The sequence below is a fragment of the Myotis brandtii genome, unplaced genomic scaffold (genome assembly GCF_000412655.1).
Source record: "Myotis brandtii unplaced genomic scaffold, ASM41265v1 scaffold351, whole genome shotgun sequence".
Classification (NCBI taxonomy): Eukaryota; Metazoa; Chordata; class Mammalia; order Chiroptera; family Vespertilionidae; genus Myotis; species Myotis brandtii.
The window spans coordinates 3,916,358-3,931,910 of record NW_005363502.1 but is presented as its reverse complement, the minus strand read 5'-3'; the positions used below and the strand labels follow the sequence as shown (position 1 = coordinate 3,931,910).

At 36.1% G+C, this 15,553-nt stretch overlaps 1 protein-coding gene across 2 annotated transcripts in view; it reads left to right on the top strand.

Annotated features, from left to right (window-relative positions):
• Nucleotides 1-14,966, top strand: part of TGS1 (trimethylguanosine synthase 1) — a 29,473-nt gene extending 14,507 nt beyond the window's left edge. For both annotated transcript variants that reach the window (XM_005871664.2, XM_005871663.2), the window contains exons 9-13: nt 822-974; nt 2,721-2,864; nt 5,311-5,527; nt 6,173-6,251; nt 13,656-14,966. In XM_005871664.2, the coding sequence (XP_005871726.1) occupies nt 822-974; nt 2,721-2,864; nt 5,311-5,527; nt 6,173-6,251; nt 13,656-13,778 (716 nt within the window). In that variant the 3' untranslated portion in view covers nt 13,779-14,966. The remainder of the gene's footprint in view (nt 1-821; nt 975-2,720; nt 2,865-5,310; nt 5,528-6,172; nt 6,252-13,655) is intronic.
• Nucleotides 14,967-15,553: the final 587 nt, after the last annotated feature.

The following is a 15,553-nucleotide window of genomic DNA, read 5'->3' as shown; positions in this document are numbered from 1 at the left end:
ATTTGTTCACTCAAAATGTCAGTGTTCCCTCTCTTGAGAAGCTTGCTGCACTTCGCTGTTGATGAGACCATTAGATACTTGCAATGGTCAGATGACTATAGTAAGATATAGTCCTATCTTTGAGGATCACTTAAATATGATAGAGCTTTATTTGTCAATATCACTTTTTGTCATTATATTTAGCTATGAAAACACTTCTAATTTCAGAACTGAAACCAAATAAGCAAACTAAAAAATTGTTTAAGAAAAAGTCAGTCTCTGAACGAGGTACTTTTCTACTAAATGGAGCTAGTGACCCCTGTTTCAATTTCTCAGAGGCGCTATGGCTTCTAGGTTATGGCTGGGTTCAAAGGATGGATCTAACTGAGAGTTGGAGTTAATCAGTCCTTGGGAAATTTTATTTTAAAAAAGGGAAAGGAAATGTTTGGATTTCTATAATTTACCAGGGAAGCAGAGTCTTACCCAACAGAAGTAATAGCTTATATACCTGTAATAGTATAATATCTCCTAACAGTTCTGTAAAGCAAATAGGTATAATACTACTCAGTCATTTATTCCTTTTGAGAAATTAAAAGCTGGCGCTTTGAGAGCCTGCATTAGTTATCCAAGCTTGGGGAGCCAGTAAGTAGCAAACTAGAGGCTATAGTCTGACGTCAGTGCTCTTTCCATTGTACCCTCCTGCTTCTCCAAGTGTGTGATTGCACACATGTTCTGGAGCTCAGTCCCAAATTATTTGACGTGGCTGCACTTTTAGATAAATTCACCTGTGATTTCCTTTTTTCATAGTACGCATCTCTATTCTTTATATTCTTTTATTGTAGCTGAAATTAAAAAGAAGAAGAAGAAGAAAAACAAGAACAGGAAGGTAATCAGTCTGCCTCCTGAAATAGCTGCTGTTCCTGAGCTGGCAAAATACTGGGCCCAGAGGTATCGGCTCTTCTCCCGTTTTGATGATGGAATTAAATTGGACAAAGGTAAAGTATATATAATTTTGAACTTTAATTTGAAATAATTTTGAACTTATGGAAAAGTTGCAGGAGTAGCAGGAAATTTCTATATCCCTTTTCCCCAGACTCAGATGTTTCTTAACATTTTGCCACATTTGCATTATCATTTCGTGTGTGTGTGTGTGTGTGTGTGTGTGTGTGTGTGTGTGTGTGTGTGTGTGTGTGTGTGTGTGTGTGTGTGTGTGTGTGTGTGTGTGTGTGTGTGTGTGTGTGTGTGTGTGTGTGTGTGTGTGTGTGTGTGTGTGTGTGTGTGTTTCTGATCCAGTTGCCCCTATTCCTTAATCCTTGAATGTGTATTTTCTAAGAAAAAAAGGATATTTTTATGTAACGGGTAAAATTATAAATTTAACATTGTTACAGTATTGTAATCTACAGTCCATAGTCCAGTTTAGCCATTATTCTAACTAATGTCCTTTATAGCATTTTTTTTTCCTTCCAACATAGAATCGTGTATAGCAGTTAGTTTCATGTTTCTTTGGTTGTCTTTAATCTGGAATAGTTGCTCAGCCTCTTTTTATCTTTCAGGAATTTGATGTTTTCCAAAGAATAACAGCCAGTTAATGTCCACAATGTCTCTTAATTTTGGTATATGTGTGTTTTTAAAACTTTGTACTCAGGTTTAATCTGTATTTAGGAATTGATAGATTATTAAACAGAACATCTGATGAAGAAATACCTAGTGCAGAAACATGTAATGTTCAGGGTCGTGAAGACAGTGTAATGAATTAACACTGGAAACTTTGAATTCTTTTGTAAGTTTTCCTGCCCTTACTTTGAACAGCTTACTTAACTCAATTCTGAAAATTGATGTTTATTTTCATATTGGAACTACTTAAATTAGGTGTTAACTGTCAAAATCAGGAATTCTGGATCACTGGTGGAATTTCAGGGGTCTGTGAACCTCTTGTAATTATTTACAAAAAAATTACATATTTAAAAGAATGCAGAGGAGTTTGTTAGGAGAAATATGACTAGATAAAAGCTTTTAATTCTGTAAAAGTAGTTAATATTTTTATTATTCCAGCAATGAGGAGCCATTTAAAGTTTTGGTAAAGGAAAGAAACAGGAAAATTGGTGCATCATTTTGTTCAGAGAAATATCTTCCTTAAAAATGTGAATTTCTCCTATTGGGAAAGAAAGAGGGCATTATCCTCTTCCCTCTGGAGTGTTCACGGGACATGGGACCTCATTTCTGAAAATAATGAGCGTTCTGCTAATCCTACAGCTTTGCGGCCTTTTGCTGTCAGCTCCTTGCTTTTCCTGGCCCTTTAGAAATGTTTGAATTTTTCCAAAGTGTCCAGTACAAATCTGGTTCATTGGTTCCCCATTAGGGAATGAAGTCATAGGGAAACTCTGTGGAATTTGGGTAGTTGGCCAATTAGAATGGCTAACTTTACATTTTCCATAGCAGATAGTCAGTAATTAATACTTCAGACATAAAAATAGGAACTGCATTCAGTTATTGGTGATATATCGCAAAAGAATCAGGCCAGAATTAAAATAGTTGCTTTCTTTGGGAATGGGAATGCTACTATTCCTTTTTATAACAAGCTTTGTAGAACTTTTCTTTAAAACTGGGTTATTTATAGTTTTTTGAAAGAGAAACAAAGGTGGGGTTTTAAAGTATATATTATGTAGTAATGATTGTTATGTTTATGCTTGGCTTGGCTTCTTGAAATTGAACCTCTTAGCAGAAATACTCTTTCTTCGCAGAGGGCTGGTTCTCAGTTACACCTGAGAAGATTGCTGAACACATTGCTGGCCGGGTCAGTCAGTCCTTCGAGTGCGACATTGTAGTGGATGCATTTTGTGGAGTCGGAGGAAACACCATTCAGTTTGCCTTAACTGGAAAGAGAGGTAATTAGCCATCAATGGAAGAAAAGTAAATTATATTCAGCTTATTCAGTAAATGTTTCATTTTCCTTCAGTTTGTCTTTGCTGACATTTAATATATAAATAATTTAGTCAACAATCTTGTGAAGTGTATCTTTTACTATCTGCCTTTCACAGATAAACAGAAATAAAGAGATGAAGTTCGGTAGAGCCAAGATTATAACAATATATAAAAATATTAAAATGGGGAGACTATTCTGTAAAAGAAAAGAAGAGTAGACAGGGAATCCCAGCTTTGTCATTCACTACTGTTATGGACATCACTTAACCTTAATTTAAAGGCGACGTGAACTTGAGATATCCTCTGTGATTGCCTTTCAGCTTTAACATTCTGTGACACTAAACATCTTTTAAATATTAGAGCATCCTCAGAATAGCTTGACTTTGAAATCACAAAAAAGAAACCCTCCGCTACTATATGTCTGCCAGGAATTGTGTCGAGTAGGTAATACGTGTGCAGTTTCTCAAAGAAGAGGGGCTTCAGGAAATTGAACAGTCTGCCCACATGGACATAGCTGAGTCGTGAAGCCAGGACTTTAAAGTGCAGAATAATGTGACATTTTAGGGGCATAAGTCATACTCTGAATATGCTTTTCCGCTACCCCAATGTCTTTATATTCTACGGATAGCTTCCATTTTAGTAAATTTCAGTTGAGTCTCATTAACTTACATAAAGTTTTTAATGTTACCTAGAAAAGCATATGATTCTGAAAAGAATGATATAAAAGCTTGGAAATGATGACGTGAAACTCAGCATTGATTTTTAAGACGAGTGCTGATGAACTGTGGCCCTTACGCAATCCCTGCTGTGCTCCAGAGCATGACATTTGCTGACTTTACATGGTCTCCTCAGAGAAAGCTATTTTCATATTTACTAGAATAGCTATTATTTTCTTGTTTTCCCTGAATTCACTATTTACCCTTATTACCCCTATCTTCACTCAGGTAGTTGCTATCTATGCATATACCCAACTGAATGCTTCATTTCCTAGTTAATGTACAAACACAACAGGAAAGCACAATACCACCTCTTTCCAGTAACGAGTAACGACAAATATCTGTTCATGGAGTCTACATTCTAAACTTAGAGAATTCTCAAAGTTTTGTATTTTGCTGTTTTTTAAAGATTTCTTTTTCCCTTTCCAGTAGTTCCGTATCAGTGCTGCTCAAAAGAATTTTCTGTGACGATGGAAATGTTCTATGTCTGTACGGTCCATTGTGGTGGCCACCAGCCACAAGTAGCTACTGAGCATTTGAAACGTGGCGTTGTGACTGAGGATCTAAATTCTTAACATTATTTCATTTTAATAATTTAAAGGTAATAGCCACATGTGGCTGGTGGCTACCTTTATTCAACAGTGCAGTTCTATTTAGTATCATCCAACATTTGTCAGCATTTCAGTTATGTGAGCAAAGTGAATGCTTGCATTCTGTTAGGCCTGAAAATAAAGTCTGCCTTCAAAGGAAGTCATAAAAATATGAGTATTAATTGAATATACTTGATGTTGAAAGTCATTTTTTCTGTTGAATTTTTGGTGTTGTCAGCATATCTTTCCATCTGTCTCTACTATCAGTATAGCAGATTGAGCAGCTGAAAAGGACGTTTTTATCTTTTTCCTTATAAATATGAATGTTAGTTTATATAGAACAGGAAAACATAGCATATAAATGCATGATTTTGTAAGATATAATTTGTGTTTGTATTCATTGTTCAAGTGCATTATTTCTCAAAAGTATTAACCCATTTTGAAACCACCATGTTCTGGAAAACAGCTTTGTTTCCTTCACAACCATGGTGTACGCATCAGGATTCCACTTAGCCCTTCCAGGTACAAAATAGTGCCACTGGTGCACGCACATGTTTGCTTACTGTAAGATGTAAGTGAGCTAAATTTAACTTATGTTTGAATTGCTAATTATGAAATTGCAGTAAATTAAGTGAAAGCCGATTTGATGAAAATATAAGGTTGTCTGTTCCTTCTACCTAAAATGTCCCATTAAACATCATCAGCAGACTTTTTTACCTTTCTTAAGTTGACAAAAGAGGTTTGTCAACATTTGTTTTATTTTGCTTTTCTGTAGAAGCTATCAAATTCGGTGGTTGCCTCATTTTGAGGAGATTGGTCTTTTATGAAATCTTAGCATTTATAGGCTTTATATACTGTTGGGGACCTTTCCAAGTGTTTGCTACTAAGCCTGTACCTCGCACAGAACACAATGCTGACCACCTATTTGGCTCTCAGTAGATACTTAGTGGCAACTATCTAGTATATGAGGCCAAATCTCACTTAGTCTGTAAAAAAATATTCTTATACGTTAAATAAATACACTGATCTGAAGATGAAGTATTCTACTAATGCTAACTACTAATCAATATCATTTGACTCATCTTTCCTGATCCCATTTTTAGTGATTGCCATTGATATTGATCCTGTTAAGATTGATCTTGCTCGCAATAATACAGAAGTGTATGGGATAGCAGACAAAGTCGAGTTCATCTGCGGAGATTTCCTGCTGCTGGCTCCTCAGTTAAAGGCCGACGTTGTGTTCCTCAGCCCCCCTTGGGGAGGGCCAGACTACGCGACTGCAGAGACCTTTGACATTAGGACAATGATGTCTCCTGATGGATATCCTTTGAAAGTCCTAAGAGTTTACTCAAACAGTGGTTGTGGAGGGGAAGGGGTGTGTGTGTGTGTGTGTGTGTGTGTGTGTGTGCTTGAGAGAGAAATTCGTGAGAGGAAAGAAGCTAATAGCATTTGATAGTTTCTAGCTTGTTTTACATAAAAAGCAGGTGTGTAAAAGTTAAATGGTGATGAATCTCCAAAAGTTATAGCAAATGTGAAGTATATTCCTTCGGTTGCCCTCCACTTTTACTATTACAAAACAAAAACTAGAAAGCATTGATTGTTTGGAATTATTGTCTGGAAATTGGGAATTTCCTGGAGACCTGTCCCTAATGTCTGGGTGACTATCCCTTAGCTATTCTTCCACTCACACTTTTGCTAATTCTCTGTGTGTCTTCACATTTTCCTGTTACTCTTCCAAAATACTGAAGCAAGCTCTTATTTCATACTTAATAGCGTTTATATTATTTGTCCCTTTATCTCTGTTCCCCAGAGGAATCATCCCTTAATTCTCTTAGGCTTCATTAGAGGATTAAATGTGTGCCTTGCTATTATATATTAAAATACATTTGGGTTATAAGTGGAGAACTTAATCTCTGATCAGAAATTAACTGCTGTTTTTGTCACTTTTCCTTAACTGTTGTCCACCTTTGAAATTTTCAGACTTTCTCAGAAGATCACTAATAACATTGTTTATTTTCTCCCAAGAAATGCTGATATTGACCAGGTAAGCCATTACTGAAAAACTTCCATGAGCCTTTGGCATAACTGTTACAAAAGAATGGGTAAAAAAAGATCCAGGGAAATGCTTTAATTGAGAATGTTTTTTATAAGAAGTCCCTGACTTTTTTCCCATTACTAGAAAACTGGGAGTGTTTGCCAGTTAAATCCGTACCTATTTCATTCTCTCCTTCTCCATCGTTCCTGGCATACATGCACAGAAACAGCATGCTGGGCTTTTAATGATATGTCCTGAAAGAATGACTAAATGTGTTGTGTTCATATGCGCACACCTAAATTAGCCACCATTTGTCTCTACTGAACCCTACCTTGAGAATAGAAGTTTTAGGTATTCCTAAAAATTGTCACTTAAATAGAAATATAGACAGATACAACCTTTATTTGTCCAGGATCCATTTCAACTATTGTTTTGGAGGATAGGACGCTTGACTAACATTAAAATGTCTTTACCATAAGCATTTATTTTAATCGCATGTTTTTTTTCCCTAGTAGAATTGGATCTAGTATAACTGCCTCATAAAGATCTGATGATATCTTTATTTCATGCTTTTGTTGAATTTTTAATACATTTACTACATACTGCCTTGTGCTATACATCTGTTAAATCTTTTGTCTTTCATATTTTAAATTTTACTACAATGTTGCTAGGTGTGGGTTTGTTCTTTCTCTCCTGTTTGATACTCTGAGAACTGACCCTATCAATCTGAGCTTTTTCATCTTATTCTAGAGAAATTATCTCTTTAGTTGTTCAACTATATTCTCCTTACCATCTTGTTTCCTTTTTCTGGGACATCAGCTATATTTTCTAGTGTTCTGTCTCCTTTTTCTTTCTGAGAGATTACCTCAGTCTGGTCTTCCAGCTAGCTAGTTCATTCTTCAGATATATACAGTCTAGCATCCATCTAATCATGTTCTTTATCCTTAAGTATTTCTGAACCTTTGCTTTCATTTGCATTCTAATATTATTATTTAAAAGTTTAAATTCTTAATCTATTTTATCCTTTCTGCATACAGCTTGATAGAATTTATAATCCAGTTTGTTTTCCTTCCATGAAATACTTGTGACCCTCAGATATCTTCTGGGTATTGGCAATTCTCGAGTAATGCAAAAGGATAAAGGACAGGCCAGAATCCAGTGAGGGTCATACTTGCTGCACTTTAGAATCACCAGGGACACTTGTAAAAAAAAAACTGACTATGCAATCCCCACCCCAGAAATTGATCTAATCGTTTTTAAAGCTCCCTTTCTCCATTGTAATGTATAGCCTGTGTCAGCCCAGTGATAACTTCAAGGGATGCAGGTGGGAAAGCTCTGGGGTTGCTGACCCAAGCACCACTGACTGCGCTCACTTATCACAAAACACTCTCAAGACATAGCTTCTGCCTTAACCGGTTTGGCTCAGTGGATAGAGTGTTGGCCTGTGGACTGAAGGGTCCCAGGTTCGATTCCGGTCAAGGGCATGTACCTTGGTTGCGGTCATATCCCCAGTAGGAGGTGTGCAGGAGGCAGCTGATTGATGTTTCTCTCTCATCGATGTTTCTAGCTTTCTATCCTTCTTCCTTCCTCTCTGTAAAAAATCAAAATAAAATAAATAAAAAAAAAGACATAGCTTCCCACTGACACCCTTTTGGAGCAGCTGGAAAAAAGCAGCGTTCAAAGATGGTACTCTTTAATCTTAAGAGTGTAATTCATCAGCTCTAGGGATTCAGAGAAAGAGGCGTGAGAAGGCAGCTGCCAGGGTTAGTTCCCACCTGTTTCAGCTTCTCACAACAGAATGTCTGTTTAGACTGCCCTAACTTTACTCCTGAACATGGATCAGAGTTCACAGTCTCTGCAAGTGAGGCAGCATACACTGTTTAGACAAGGCAAAGGTAATGGGTAGAGAGGAGCCAGAGCAGAAGGTCAGGTTTCTTGTTTGCCTTCTTCCTGTTTTATCTTCCCACAGGCACAACCCTCAGTCCTCTAGATACACATATTCATGCCAGCCCAGGTCTCCATAACTATTTTTTGTTTGGTGGTTTCCCCCTATTGTCTCCAGAGACACCTTATAGGAGTCAACAGTCATGCTAGTTCAGCATCTTCCTAGATTAAAGATAGGTGCGTAAATAGTAATAATAAATAATGCAGCCTTCTCATAAGAAAGGTAGAGCTTAAATAGTCTGGCTGTCTGGTGGATGGTGTCAGGAAAGGCCCTGGATGACACAGCATGTAAACTGGACTTTAAAGTTAAAGATCAGATTGTAGGAGTTGAGGAGAAGGTGGCAAGACTGTCAGTGACATGGAAGTGGGAATATGTGGGTGATGTTTAGGTCATGGACTAAAAAAAGAGAGTAAGAGCCAGGCAGACCGGAGTTTAGTCTCAGCCTTGTACTCACTGGCTTTCCGGTGATAGTTTTGAGGAATAAATGCAATCAGTGAGTAAAGCATTTAGCAAGTACCTCTGACTCATAAATCCTCAGTAAAGTCTTGTGTCTGTTACTTAGAAAATCCCATTATAAAATTGTGGAAAGAATGTAAATGTTACTAAGGTTTTGAATAGGACCAACATGAAAAATGATATGTTTTCTCTAAAGGAAAGAATAGATAGCTTTAATATTTCTGAAATGATAGAATTTAATTTATAAGCATACATCTCAGAATATAGATTTTTCTCTTCCTCTTATCAGAAATCAGATATACTTGCTTATACTGCACATATTCTCATGTTAATTTGCTATATTTTCCCATCTTTGGTTTATCTGCTTAGTCTTTGGAACACTGATTCTCAGCTCTCTGCAAATTAGAATTACCTAAGTGGGGTTTTTTTAGTAGTAATGATAAAATTTACCATAAGTCATTTACAATTCAGTGTCATTAAATACATTCACATTGTTGTGCAACCATTACCATCATCTCAGAACTTTACCTCATCTTCCCAAACTGAAACTAAACACTAAATCCCCAGTAGCCCCCACCAACCTGCCCCTAACAACCACCATTCTACTTTCTGTTTCTATAAAATTTTGACTACTCTAGGTAACTTGTATAAGTGGAATCATAAATATTTGTCCTTTTGTGTCTAGCTTATTTCACTTAGCATAATTGCTTAAAGGTTCATTCTTATTACAGCCTGTACTAGAATTTCCTTCCTTTTCAAGACTGAGTAATATTCCATTGTTTGTAGATACTGCATTTTGTCTATTCATTCATCAATGGGCATTTTGGGTTGTTGCCACCTTTTTATTGTTGCTAATAATGCTGCTGTGAACATGGGTATACAAATACCTAATCTAGTCTCTGCTTTCATTTCTTTTGGGCATATACTTAGGAGAGGAATTGCTAGATTGTAAGGTAATTCTGTGTTAAGTTTTTTGAGGAATCACCATACTGTTCTCCACAGCAACTGAACCACTGCACCAGCGATTCGAAAAGGACCCAACTTCTCCACATTCTTGCTAATACTTGTTATTTTCTGGTGGTGATTGTCTGCTAATGGCCATCCTAATGCACATGAAATGTTATCTCGTTGTGGTTTTGACTTGCATTTCCCTAGTGACTAATGATGTTGACCATCTTTTCATGTGCGTGTATTCTGGATATTAATCCCTTATATACGTGCTTTGCCAGTATTTTCTCCTATTCCATGGGTTGTCTTTTTATTCTCTTGATAGTGTTCTTTGTCTCACAAAACTTTTTGATTTTGAGGAAGTTCTGTTTTATCTGTGTATTGCCTGTGCTTTTGATGTCATATCCAAGAAATCCTTGTCAAATTCATTGTTGTTTTCTTCTAAGAGTTTTACAGTTTTAGCTAAGTAGCTTTTTAAAACTACTGATAACCTGATCCACTGGGAAAGATTCTCTCTAATTTATTTTCTGGGATGAGGCCCAAGCATACATTCTTTAAAACTCCCCAAGTGATTGTAATGTGCTCCCAGAGTTGAGATTCTCTGGGTTAAGAGAAGAGTAAATAAAAGTTAACAAGCCAGAACTCTTACTCTGTGGATTAGAAGATGAAATTAGATCTTGCAGCCTGTCATCTGTTTATGAGCCAGTGTGGGTAAACATTAGGCCTCTCAAATACTATATGCCGCACCAGTTACAGGAAAAAGCTCTGTTCCTTGCTTCGTGCACTTTTATAACAAATTTGATATTAAACCTAATACTATCTGCTAATCATATCTGTAACTCAGAACTGCATTCTGGATTCTCAGAGAAGGTTGAACCCATTGATTCCATAATTCTTACTTTTCTCATGTAAATATTATGCTCTATAACTGGTCTCAGAAGAGGCTATATGATCTTTATATTAAATATTAGATGGGCTGATTTGGATACTTGAATGACAGTAGGAAATTTACTGTTTCTTGTAAAAGTTACAGTAAGTAAACTTTTTTCTAAATTAACACTAACTCAAGAAGTTAACTTTTTCTCTTTAACTAGTGTTTTTCATTTTCTTCCAAAAGCCTGCCAGAATTATGGTTGGTAGTTCGTTCACCTTTCCTACCTCTAGAGGGAGTAATGACACTAGAGAATAATAAAAGTAAAAAAGGCAACCTGAGAGTTATATTGTTTGGTACTGAATTTGGATCAAATTACAATGGAAAGTTAACTTTTCTTTTTTTAAAAATGAAGAAAATTTATATGTATTTTTTAAATAAGAGAAGAAACATTACTACAAGATTGAGAGAGAGCAGAGATACAGAAAAGTCAACTTTTTGTTAAGGAACATTTAGAATATCACAACAACCTAAATTTAAAAGTGGGCCAGGTATCAAAGTGTATGTGTCTGCTGTTTAAAATTCAGGGTGCATTTTCTCCATAGAAATGTCTATCAAGACCATTAATTTCCCATGCAGGGAGATTTGTACCCTGGATAACATGTAGGGAGGTTACACTGAGTATGGATGCTATAAATATAATTTGTCAATCTCTCCATACAGGAGAAGAGTCTAATTCTTTTCTGTATCTAGTAAAATATTTTTCTAGATCCCCTATTACCTTTATCTCTTATTCCCTTTATCTGAGCGTTATTCCAGGACGTGTATCTCTTGTTATCTAAACTTTCCCTATCAAACTCCAGCACTGAATGGTTTAGAAATCATTTTGTAATCGGTTCTTTGGATGGAAGTTATATCTACCTGAAAACACTGTAGAAATTTGGCAACTAATTAGATTCAATTCAGAGAGCCCAATCTCGCTTTCTTTCATTAACTCACTGTTTAAAGGAATGAATGGGAGAAGAGAATCGTACACTTAGTCTGTATCTTAACTCATAGAGAAATTATTGTGAAATAATTATACTTTAGATATACTAGTCAAAATGCCTTTTATTAGTTAAAGACAGATTTATTATTGCCCTTGTGAAAAACCAGACTGACATAGAGATGCTAAAATGGAAAATAAAACAATTATTCCTAGCCCTGACTCGGTTGGAGCATCATACTGTGCACCAAAAGTTTGCGGGTTCAAGCCCATACCGGAGGCAATCAATCGATAATATTCTCATTCTCTCTCTCTCTCTCTCTCCCCTCCTCCTCCTCTTCCTCCTCCTCCCCCCAGTCCTCCTCCTCCTCCTCTCTCCCTCCTTCCCTCCCTCCCTCCCAAAAAAACATACCCTCAGTGAGGATTAAAATAATTTAAAAAATGTATTTCTAACAGTTGTCATTCTGAGACTAGCTGACTATTTTTAATTTCTAGTTTTACTTTATTACATTTTTTATTAGCAAATAGTGGAATGCACTCGTGCTTTTTATCATTATAAGAGGTACTGTGTTTGACTTCTGTTGTTTTTTATTTCTGTTAATAAAACAGCCATCTCTTGTTGCCCTTTACTGACGGGGTTGATGTTGACATGGTTTCTGCATTGATGGAACAACTTTTTTTCTTTTAAGAATGCCATAGAATGACCTGTTGTTTCTTCTCTATTTCTATATCTGTGCTGCTTTTCTACGAGAAAGTTGAAATGCTTTGAAATACATCCTCATTGGGAATGCACAATAAATATTTCCTCTTGTATATTATGTGTGATACCGCTGAGATTAGACCTTTCAGCCTCCCAGCCAACTAGACCAGTGATGGCGAATCTATGACACGCGTGTCAGAGGTGACACGCGAACTCATTTTTTTGGTTGATTTTTCTTTGTTAAATGGCATTTAAATATATAAAATAAATATCAAAAATATAAGTCTTTGTTTTACTATGATTGCAAATATCAAAAAATTTCTATATGTGACACAGCACCAGAGTTAAGTTAGGGTTTTTCAAAATGCTGACACGCCAAGCTCAAAAGGTTCGCCATCACTGAACTAGACCAACAGCACATCTCTTTGAGAAATACATTACAGTTTTACCGATTCCAGAGTTCATTACTGGAAGGCAGGTCTCTTGTTGCTGTGGTTGTACTTGTCCCTGAGCATCTTTATTGAAAACTCCGTGTTCTGTTCAGTGACTCCAGGGCTTCTCATGCATTCTTTCCCTTCTTCCTCACTGCTACCTCGATAAACTCATGTCTGGTGATGTAATGATGCGTTAGAAGATAATATATTTGCTAGTTAATAGACCCAGGTTGGATGAAAAAATGGGCTAATACAAAACATCTGTATAGGAACTTAGATAAAGCATTGCTAGTTTGAAGCTCCCTGTTGATGTTAACTCTGTAGAGGTGGAGAGGAGTGGTGCTTTTAGCTTCCTAATAAAGGGGTTGGTCACTGTATTCTAGTAGGCCTCAAAAAGAGCAATCTATTTTGCCCAATCAAAAGGAGGGGGAGTAAAACCACAGACACACACACACACACACACACACACACACACACACACACGAGCAAAAGGTTAAAGAGGTGGTCCAGGTTGGGAGAAAAGCAAGAGAGACCAGTTAAAAAAAAAAAGAGAGAGACCAGTTAGAGAAGGAAAAGGTAGTAGCAGAGACTAAAACTTGTGGGAGTATATCTGTCTTGCTCTCTGATGGATTATTCTTAGTATCATGTAGCAGGCTCTCAGTAAATATTGTTTAATGAATAAGAGGGTAAGATGCCAAAGATAAGGTGAACAGGACAAAAGTGTTCAGGAAAGTGACTTACTCTTTAAATTTCTGTCTTAATAAACCTGGTATTTGGGGAGGGCGTGTTTATTTTCTCTTCCTCTGAGTTCTTTAGCTTCTGTCATTGGAGAGATTGGGTCAAATGCAATAACATACCATGTGATCTTTCCCATAACGTCAAAGTGTCTGAAGCAACAGGTATTTCTGCCAATAAATAGTGCATTAATACCTGGAAAGTAAGAGTGAACATTTGAGATGCCTCATTATTTGAAGGACTCGAATAAAAAGCCAAGTCGTCTTACTATTTGATGAAACATATGAATGAAGGATTTATTTTGTTTGTGTATATGTGACTTTCTTCTGTTTTTTTTAGGTGGCATCCTTAGCTGGGCCTGGAGGGCAAGTGGAAATAGAACAAAACTTTCTTAACAATAAACTGAAGACAATCACTGCTTATTTTGGGAACCTGATTCGAAAACCAGTCTCTGAATCATAACTGAGATGGTACAAGGACAGAAAGATCATGTAGCAGTCAGAACATTATTCAGAGACAATTGAAATTTCTTTCTCTATTCACTGATCTATTAAACCCATAATCTTATATCACCATATAAAATGGAAAGTTACAGAAGATTAATGAAGTACTTAGAGATCTTTAAGTAATATTAACTACTAGTATGTGTATTATTCATTAGGATAGTAAGTGTCTGATAGGGAAAAGGTAGGCTTTCTCTTGTACTTACTAGTAATATCAGTCAGCATGTATGTGTGTATATATGTGCCTATGTCTGTTTTTTAAAAATATTTTATATATTTTGGTTAACATCTTTGTGTGTGTGTGTGTGTGTAAATCAATTGTGTTATGTTTAATAAAGAGGAGATACAAAGAAAACAATGAATGAGATAGAGTATCCACCCATTTAATAACCTCTGTTGAAATAAATAATGTTGTACCTTTAGGGATAGAAACAAACAGTACAGAATGGTACAAAATGAAAAGTAAAAATCTTCCACCCCTTCCACTACCCTTCCTTCATCTACCTAAAGATAACAGTATTTTAAATTCCTTTAGAGGACAGAAAGGAATTGCAATAGACTCTGATACATCTTTTCCCCCATTGATGCACTGTTCCATAGGGCCCCACCACCACCACCACCTTTTTTTTTCTTACTGTATTTTTTAGTAGTATATCCTGGAGACCTGTCATGTCAGTACATACATAGAGCTCTACCTCATTCCTTTTAGTGGCCATCTAGTATTTCATCTCCCGGATATACTGTAATTTAACCAGTTTCTTATTGATGAAAACTTGGGCTGTTTTGAGGTTTTTTGCAATTATCAGCTATTCTGTGCTGTGATTTGAGTGCATGTTTTCTTCCATTTCCCCAGCTCTGGACATCATCAAGCACTTTCTTTAATTTTTGCCACCATCTGTGTGAGAAAAATGGTATCTTACTGTTTGTGAGTGTTTCCTTAATTATGAATGAGATTCGATAATATTTTCATACATTTGGTCTTTTTTAAAATAGTTTTCCCCTTTTAAACTGACTGCTATCTTTTATTAATTTTTCTTTTGGATTGTTTTTTATTTCTTATTCATATGTATGAATTCTTTGTAAATTAAAGACCCCTTTGTTTTTATTTTGTGATTTTTTTTTACCATACATAAAGTCTTCAATTTTATCAGTCTTTTTTCTTTGCTGCATTTGGGTGGTTTATGTCCTTTAGAAAGATCTTATCCACTCCCAGAATATAAATACATTTATCCCAATCTCTTTTCCAGAATTTTCTTGTTTTCATGTCTTTGCTCCACTTAGAATTTGCTTTTATTTTGTAAAGTTGGTGTTTTTAAAATTTCTATTACAAAAAGAATGTGAAATATATTTTGTAATAAGCTTTATATTTTTTTTCTATTAAAATGGCAAAGAAAGGAGGAAGAATATGTGCTCCTTCGTTATTCATTTAAAAATTGTGTTTGTTCATTTTTACAAGTAGGTGAAGAAACAGGACTTTCTGGCTATTGGGGATCTGAGACCTTTATCTATATCAGTGGTTCTCAACCTTACTAATGCTGCGACCCTTTAATTCAGTTCCTCATTGTGATGACACCCCCAATTTCATTGTTACAAATTGAACATAATTAAAGCATAGTGATTAATCACAAAAACAATATGTAATTATATATGTGTTTTCCGATGGTCTTAGGCGACCCTTGTGAAAGGGTCGTTTGACCCCCAAAGGGGTCGCGACCCACAGGTTGAGAACCGCTG